We start from the raw sequence: 8,837 nt of genomic DNA on the forward strand, positions 1-8,837 counted from the left end.
TTGCAATGGCGACTTCCTCAGCCATGCGGCTGCTCGGCTCTGCAGGTACTGGGTCCGGTCAAGGTTTGGAAACCTAAAAAATAAAAACATGTGACTGCTACATTGTGTGACCGTGGAAATACTGCAGCCACCCTATAATTGCTGGTGGCCGTAGATTTTAGACCCTACGGCCGCAGAGTGAAATGTGACTGAAGCATAATCGACCATGAATATCAATAACTTGACCACACGGCTTTGTGCTCCGTCTAACAACCGTTTCCCAAAGGACACACGACCTCCGTACCAGAGATCACGCCCTCAGTACGTACTTGCGTTACTCGGATTACTTACCGGATCAGGTGCAGCTGAGCAGAGCTGTTAAGTCCGTACCGGCTGTGAAACAGATTCTTGGGGAACAACGTCCCGGCTAAACTAGGGTGCGGGCCATGCTGGACCTTTGAAGTTCGTTTGAGGCCACCAATGGACATTATAAAGTGCGTATTGGGATGTGGGACCAGGCAGTGCTGTCACCAGCCCGCAGCCAAAAGCTAAAAGATAAAGTCACCCAATCCCTCCAAGTGAGAAATGTGGCACAAAACAAGTCAGACAATCAACCCACCATTATAGCCTTGTATGGCGGACTCCACAATGGGCAATGCCACATCACAATAAACCTTTGTAGTCTGCTCCTCAGGCCCAAACACATTATCTGGTATATAAAAGGAGGGGAGGGGGGGGGAGACACGAGATGCAGTTTACAAGTTTGCAATCTAAAATTCTGCCAATTGCAAACTACAAGTGAAAATTGGGCACAAAAATGTTACATAAAAAAAAGATCGCAGACACCATCTTGGGTGCAAATTCATATGAAGATAAATCACTTGTACCAGAATAACGATGTGCAAGAGGTTCATGTAAAAATAACATTCACACAACAAACATTGGCAGGATTATGGTTTATCGTGAAAACGCCTCGTCCCCTCACCAGTCAACACATCCTTGGAGGGAGCACGTGATGGAGTAAATAAGAGTAAAGAATCCATTTCAGTGCGAAGATAAACCGGACATCATCTGTTTAACAGAATCATTCCTCCCACGGGACATTGCTGCCTCCTTGGTGGCTCTTCCTGGTTATTTTCTCCACAAATTTAATAAGCTTGAACAACACCCTGGTGACAGAGGTGTGCTTTAAATCCGTGCTTCTCAACCGGTGGGCCGCGAGGTCGGCAAAAAGAAAAGAAAAGAAGAAGTAGATTAAAAAAAAAGGGTCTGATCTTCCAGTGTACGACTTGCACGACACAGCTGGAATTCAGCTAGGTCTGTTTGTACTTCCGTCTTTCCGAAACAGTCCAGCAAGCGAGCGAGAGAGAGATAGATAGATCGAGCCATTTTGTGCTTACGCAAGTCATGTTTATGTCGTGGTGGTTTACGCACGTTCGATCTACATGCAACTGTGACGTGAACGTACTATATCCGTGTGTATTGTGCACGTGCATGTACGTGCCTTGTACTTGGTTCATGCGTTCACAAACTTGAAATTTTTGTAAACTTTTCAACTTTCGCGGATAATTTCTTGAACCGAAAATTGATCGATTTTTGAAACGAAAGTGTGATGGAGAAGACAAATCTGCTACGGAAAAAATCTCGAAAGGTTGTGGTGAGGAAATGTGACCCCGATTTCATTAAATATGGATTCACGATGGCAGGCAGTGATGTTGAGCCAAAAGCACAGTGTGTTGAATGTGCTGAAATCCTGTTAAACGAGGCGCTTAAACCGTCAAAGCTTCACAGACACTTAAACACAAGACACCCGAATAGTGCAGGTAAGCCAAAGGAATATTTTGAGGAAAAGGGCTGGACGTCAGGCACAGCAGACAGTGATGACAACATTTACAACTCGGTCAAAATCAGCATTGAAAGCCAGCTACATGGTTGCTGCTCGTGCTGCTCGTAGCAAGAAAGCTTTCACAATCGCGGAGGAGCTTATTTTACCCAGTGCTGTTGATAAGTGTCGAGAAATTCTTGGAGAGGCAGCTGTAACCAAACTTCAGTCCGTATCACTCTCGAATGATACTGTGATCAGAACAATTTGTTGAAATGAGTGATGACATTGAATGCCAACTGGTGGAAAAAATAAAGGCCAGTAAGTATTTTTCCATTCAGTTGGATGAATCTACTGACATTAGCAATAATGCTTTATTGCTAGTTTTAGTGATGTACTGCGGGGACAGTGATGTTCATGAGGATCTACCGTTTTGGAAAGACCTTCCCACAAAAACAGCTGCACATGATGTGATGCTCTGCCTTCACAAATACTTCACTGACAAGAGTATTGATTGGAAGACCTGCGGAGGTGTGTGCACAGATGGTGCTGCATCAATGACAGGAGTCCATCGTGGTGTTGTAAAACAGATCCAACAGAGGGCGCCAGATGCCAAGAAGACCCACTGCTTCTTACATAGAGAAAATCTGGCAACAAAGCAGATGTCTCCAGAAATGAATGAAGTCATCAATGTAGCTGTTAAAACTGTGAACTTCATCAAGAAGAGTGTACTCAACTCAAGGTGTTTCGCTGAACTGTGTGAAAGACTTGATTCTGATCACTTGCAGCTTCTGTACCACAGTGAGGTGAGGTGGCTTTCAAGAGGACGTATGCTTAATCGCCTCTTTGAACTGAGACATGAAGTCCACATGTTCCTTGAAGAGAAACACTCACCACTTGCTGATCATTACAGTAATAACTTTTATGCCAAATTGGCTTACCTGTCAGGTGTGTTTGACCAGTTAAATCAGCTCAACATATCAATGCAAGGTAGGAACAGTTCAGTGTTCTTGGTTGCTGACAAAATTGAAGGATTCAAGAAAAAGCTTGTTCTTTGGAACAGAAAAGTGAAGGATGGACGACTTGAGATGTTTCCACTTCTGAGTGAAACTTTGGAATCCACTCCTCATACAGACATATCTGGGCTCAGAATCCAGCATTTGACCGAGTTATCACAAAAGTTTGCAAACTACTTTCCAGAGGACCCAAGGCAAGGAAACCTTTGGATTTTGAACCCTTTCTCAGTGGATCCTGCTTCAGAAGATGTGGCCTTGTCCGTTGGTACTTGAAAATGAACTGATGGAACTTTCTGCAGACAGTCGTCTGAAGCTTCAGCCCGCACAAGGAGACCTTCCTTCATTCTGGATATTGGCAAACAGTGAATACACTTCTTTGTCAAAGCGTGCCATCAGATTTCTTTACCATTCACCACAACCTATCTCTGTGGGTCGGGCTTCTCGACTGGAACCGTGACAAAATCAAAAGAACGTAATAGTCGAAAAAACAGACACTCTGAATGCCACTTTGGGTGTGAGCCTGTCCCCCACAAACCACGACTTGACCATCTTATTTCCAAGAAGCTCAAGTGTCTCATTAAAGGAAAGCATAATGATTTGTTTCGGCATTAAGTTTTATTGCCATTTTTCTCATCAAGATTCTGTATGATGGGCCTCGAAAATTTCCTCAGAGCCAGAGTGGGCCTCGAGTTGAAAAAGGTTGAGAAGCACGGCTTTAAATCAACAACTCAATTTCTCACAGTTGGTATACTGATCACACAACTCCAACTGCCACGAGTACATTTGGCTGTGACTTCCCCTCCAATCTCACCTCTTGCTCATCTCTTTTATACCCACCTCCTTCAAATAGTCTCCTCCATCGACATCTCCCTTTCAAACATGGGCCAACTTTAACCATAACAGAGGACGGGTGGGATCACGCGATGGGGGGGGGGAGGGCGAGAGGGATCACGCGATGGGGGGGGGAGGGCGAGAGGGATCACGCGATGGGGGGGAGGGCGAGAGGGATCACGCGATGGGGGGGGAGGGCGAGAGGGATCACGCGATTGGGGGGGGGAGGGCGAGAGGGATCACGCGATGGGGGGAGGGCGAGAGGGATCACGCGATGGGGGGGAGGGCGAGAGGGATCACGTGATGGGGGGGAGGGCGAGAGGGATCACGCGATGGGGGGGAGGGCGAGAGGGATCACGCGATGGGGGGGGGAGGGCGAGAGGGATCACGCGATGGGGGGGGGAGGGCGAGAGGGATCACGCGATGGGGGGGAGGGCGAGAGGGATCACGCGATGGGGGGGGAGGGCGAGAGGGATCACGCGATGGGGGGGAGGGCGAGAGGGATCACGCGATGGGGGGAGGGCGAGAGGGATCACGCGATGGGGGGAGGGCGAGAGGGATCACGCGATGGGGGGGAGGGCGAGAGGGATCACGCGATGGGGGGGGGAGGGTGAGAGGGATCACGCGATGGGGGGAGGGCGAGAGGGATCACGCGATGGGGGGGAGGGCGAGAGGGATCACGCGATGGGGGGAGGGCGAGAGGGATCACGCGATGGGGGGGGGAGGGCGAGAGGGATCACGCGATGGGGGGGAGGGCGAGAGGGATCACGTGATGGGGGGGGGAGGGCGAGAGGGATCACGCGATGGGGGGGGAGGGCGAGAGGGATCACGCGATGGGGGGGGAGGGCGAGAGGGATCATGTGATGGGGGGGGGAGGGCGAGAGGGATCACGCGATGGGGGGGGAGGGCGAGAGGGATCACGCGATGGGGGGGAGGGCGAGAGGGATCACGCGATGGGGGGGGAGGGCGAGAGGGATCACGCGATGGGGGGGGGAGGGCGAGAGGGATCACGCGATGGGGGGGGAGGGCGAGAGGGGTCACGCGATGAGGAGGGGGAGGACGAGAGGGATCACGGGATGGGGGGGAGGGCGAGAGGGATCACGGGATGAGAAGGGGGAGGGCGAGAGGGATCACGGGATGAGAAGGGGGAGGACGAGAGGGATCACGCGATGGGGGGGAGGGCGAGAGAGATCACGCGATGGGGGGGGAGGGCGAGAGGGATCACGCGATGGGGGGAGGGGGAGTGGGAGAGAGAGAGAGAAGAGACCGAGGGCGAGAGGGATGATGGGATGGGGGTGGAGGGGGAGGGGGAGAGAGAGAGAGGGGAAGGGACGGAGGGCAAGAGGGATCACGTGATGGGGGGGGGGTGAGGGCGAGAGGGATCACGGAATGGCAAGGTTTCTCATTTCTTGGAGTAGGAGGCTACCATTAAAAAGTAGGTTACCATCACCGCAAGCGAAGCGAGCGCAGCTGTATGGCCGGGGTCCAGGGCCCACCGAAGGCCCTGGAAGCCAGAAGATCCTAGATGACTGGAAATGCATTCTCGTACGATTTCTGACATGAAATAGTTCATATTTTGATGCTGTTGGGGTGGAAAACTCCACCAAAACAAGTGGTTTGGCCTGCACTGGGTGTAGTTGTATTAACATGACTGACTGACTGGTTGACTGAAATTCAGCTCTCCTGTTTAGTTAGTTCAAGCATCTTTTAAACAAGGTTCATTAATTTAAGGCCATGGTTTAGGGCACACCAAGGTGTCTGGAAGATGGAGTATAAGCACTTTTAAAGAGTCATTTTAGCAACATTTGGGCCATACCTTGGTACTTAATAGGGAGATGGTACTGTACATGGAGTACAGTGAGCAATCTGAAGTAAGTGGGACATAATTATAGTGGAGATGAACAAGCATTCATTAAGGAAACCATATTCCATTTATCGGATTTCAAAACAGGGGGATGTGGAGATTACATGGTGACCAAAAAAAAATAAAAATAAAAATCGAAAAATCGAAAAATTGGCGCTAAAGTAAGTAGGCGGCGACCTTTGACATTTTTTCTCTGAGTAGATGGCTGCGGGTCGAGGGTAACCGGCTTCTAAGGAAACCCCTGGGATGGGGTGGGTAGGGCGAGAGGGATCACGGGATGGGGGGGAGGGCGAGAGGGATCACGGGATGAGAAGGGGGAGGGTGAGAGGGATCACGGGATGAGAAGGGGGAGGGTGAGAGGGATCACGCGATGAGGAGGGGAGGGCGAGAGGGGTCACGGGATGGGGGGAGGGCGAGAGGGATCACGGGATGAGAAGGGGAGGGTGAGAGGGATCACGCGATGAGAAGGGGGAGGGCGAGAGGGGTCACGGGATGGGGGGAGGGCGAGAGGGATCATGGGATGGGGCGGGAGGGGGAGGGGGAGAGAGAAGGGACCGAGGACGAGAGGGATCACGAGATGGGGGAGGAGGGGAGGGGAGAGAGAAGGGACCGAGGGTGAGAGGGATCACGAGATGGGGAGGGAGGAGGAGGGGTGGGCGAGAGAGAAGGGACAGAGGACGAGAGGGATCACGAGATGGGGGGGGAGGGGAGGGGAGAGAGAAGGGACAGAGGACGAGAGGGATCACGAGATGGGGGGAGGGGAGGGGGAGAGAGAAGGGACCGAGGGCGAGAGGGATCACGAGATGGGGGAGGAGGGGGAGGGGAGAGAGAAGGGACCGAGGGCGAGAGGGATCACGAGATGGGGGAGGAGGGGGAGGGGGAGAGAGAAGGGACCGAGGGCGAGAGGGATCACGAGATGGGGGAGGAGGGGGAGGGGGAGAGAGAAGGGACCGAGGGCGAGAGGGATCACGAGATGGGGAGGAGGGGGAGGGCGAGAGAGAAGGGACAGAGGGCGAGCGTGATCACGGGATGGGGGGGAGGTGGAGGGGGAGAGAGGGTAAGGGACGGAGGGCGAGAGGGATCACGGGATGGGGGGGGAGGGGGAAGGGAGAGAGAGAGAGAAGGGACCGAGGGCGAGAGGGATGATGGGATGGGGGTGGAGGGGAGGGGGGAGAGAGAGAGGGAAGGGACGGAGGGCGAGAGGGATCACGGGATGAGAAGGGGGAGGGCGAGAGGGATCACGGGATGAGAAGGGGGAGGGCGAGAGGGATCACGGGATGGGGGGAGGGCGAGAGAGATCATGGGATGGGGGCGGGAGGGGAGGGGGAGAGAGAAGGGACCGAGGACGAGAGGGATCACGAGATGGGGGAGGAGGGGAGGGGGAGAGAGAAGGGACCGAGGGTGAGAGGGATCACGAGATGGGGAGGGAGGAGGAGGGGGTGGGCGAGAGAGAAGGGACAGAGGACGAGAGGGATCACGAGATGGGGGGGAGGGGGAGGGGGAGAGAGAAGGGACAGAGGACGAGAGGGATCACGAGATGGGGGGGGGGGGAGGGGGAGAGAGAAGGGACCGAGGGCGAGAGGGATCACGAGATGGGGGGGAGGGGAGGGGGAGAGAGAAGGGACCGAGGGCGAGAGGGATCACGAGATGGGGGGAGGGGGAGGGGGAGAGAGAAGGGACCGAGGGCGAGAGGGATCACGAGATGGGGGAGGAGGGGAGGGGGAGAGAGAAGGGACCGAGGGCGAGAGGGATCACGAGATGGGGGAGGAGGGGAGGGGGAGAGAGAAGGGACCGAGGGCGAGAGGGATCACGAGATGGGGGAGGAGGGGGAGGGCGAGAGAGAAGGGACAGAGGGCGAGCGTGATCACGGGATGGGGGGGAGGTGGAGGGGGAGAGAGGGTAAGGGACGGAGGGCGAGAGGGATCACGGGATGGGGGGGAGGGGGAAGGGGAGAGAGAGAGAGAAGGGACCGAGGGCGAGAGGGATGATGGGATGGGGGTGGAGGGGAGGGGGAGAGAGAGAGGGGAAGGGACGGAGGGCAAGAGGGATCACGGGATGGGGGTGAAGGGACGGAGGGCGAGAGAGAAGGATGGGGGGGAGGAGGGGGAGTCAAGCTCGGCTGCATCACCAGGACGGGAGTACAGAGTAAAATTACAACAAACAGTAGAACGAGTTTAAAATCTCGACCTTATTTACGGACGTGATAAGTAGAAATAGAAGAGTTCTCAACCCAAAACAGTTGAACTGTTCACACAGAAAGACAAGACGAGGTTCCTCTTCCTGTACGAGTTTGTATTCAAACCTCCCAGGACACACAAACAATGTCGGCCCAACCACCGTGCCGTACCCAGGATGCATCGCGCGGTCCCACCTCGAACATAAAAATCCTCGGGTCGCCCCGCAATCTGAATATCGAAACATCACACGGAACCCTCACCAAAGCTGAAACTCTTGTTCCCCTCGATCTGATACACGGTCTGCTCGCTGTGCTTCCACAGCACCGTCGACACGTCCGAATGATCATCAGAGTCGCCATCTCTGCAAATCACGACCATGAGCACATTTCCACCAAACAACGAACGCCAGACAAGAAAAATGGAGTTCACCTCTTACCTCGTAATCAAGGGACGAATACGAACGCAAACTTGCACCGCGTCGGAGTCCATAACGCGAAAACGAAAGGCTCGAACCAAGTTCGCGGATTCGTTAAACTGTCAACACGGATTTACCAAAAGCTCCGTCGTGAAAATAAATTAATTATTAAAAAAATTTAAAAAAAAAAACCCCAAACAACCCCGCGCACAACCGCGTCCGAAAAACGAACCATGAACCAGCGGCACAATTTTAAATTCAACTGCGCTTCTTATTGGTCCAACGCTTCTGACGTCACTTCCGCATCTGAAGCCCTTGGGATTTTCTCGGACGTTCACTTTTTGACAAATACAACTGGGGCCTCATAAAGTAGTTGCACGGATAATCTTCAGTAACACGAACTCTTTAAGAAAAAGTTTCTTCATTCCAGCGGCTGTTAATAAGAACGGGAAGCCAGCCAACGGCGTTGCATCTTGTTATCATTATTTATACACCACAACTTGTTGTTGGTTTTTGAAATATCACAGAAAATCATAAAAACGGAGAAATAATTAAATGAATGTTTTTTGACCAGGTTACTTTGACCAGGTTAGTTGAACTGCTTTTTTCTATTCTGAAACATCGTCACGACAAATATTGGCGCCGAAAGGGGAAGATAAAACAATCCTGTATTTGGGTCTCTCTGTCCCCTCAACCCCCCCCCCTCACCTCCCTTCTTTCCCTTCTCTCCCTT

The 8,837-nt window shown here is 53.1% G+C and overlaps 1 protein-coding gene across 11 annotated transcripts in view; it reads right to left on the bottom strand.

Annotated features, from left to right (window-relative positions):
• Nucleotides 1-8,367, bottom strand: part of LOC147012292 (uncharacterized) — a 129,875-nt gene extending 121,508 nt beyond the window's left edge. For 10 of the 11 annotated variants that reach the window (XM_085856217.1, XM_085856218.1, XM_085856220.1 and 7 more), the window contains exons 1-3: nt 8,126-8,367; nt 7,950-8,050; nt 599-688 (exon numbers count right to left, since the gene is read on the bottom strand). In XM_085856217.1, coding sequence (XP_085712343.1) covers nt 599-688; nt 7,950-8,050; nt 8,126-8,178 — 244 coding nt within the window. In that variant the 5' untranslated portion in view covers nt 8,179-8,367. Of the gene's footprint in view, nt 1-598; nt 689-964; nt 1,038-7,949; nt 8,051-8,125 lie in introns of those variants that run through there. The other variant, XM_085856215.1, reaches the window with a different exon arrangement.
• Nucleotides 8,368-8,837: the final 470 nt, after the last annotated feature.

This window comes from Eptatretus burgeri, chromosome 15 (genome assembly GCF_056783735.1).
Source record: "Eptatretus burgeri isolate ZD-2024b chromosome 15, Ebu_testis_v1, whole genome shotgun sequence".
Lineage (NCBI taxonomy): Eukaryota > Metazoa > Chordata > Myxini > Myxiniformes > Myxinidae > Eptatretus > Eptatretus burgeri.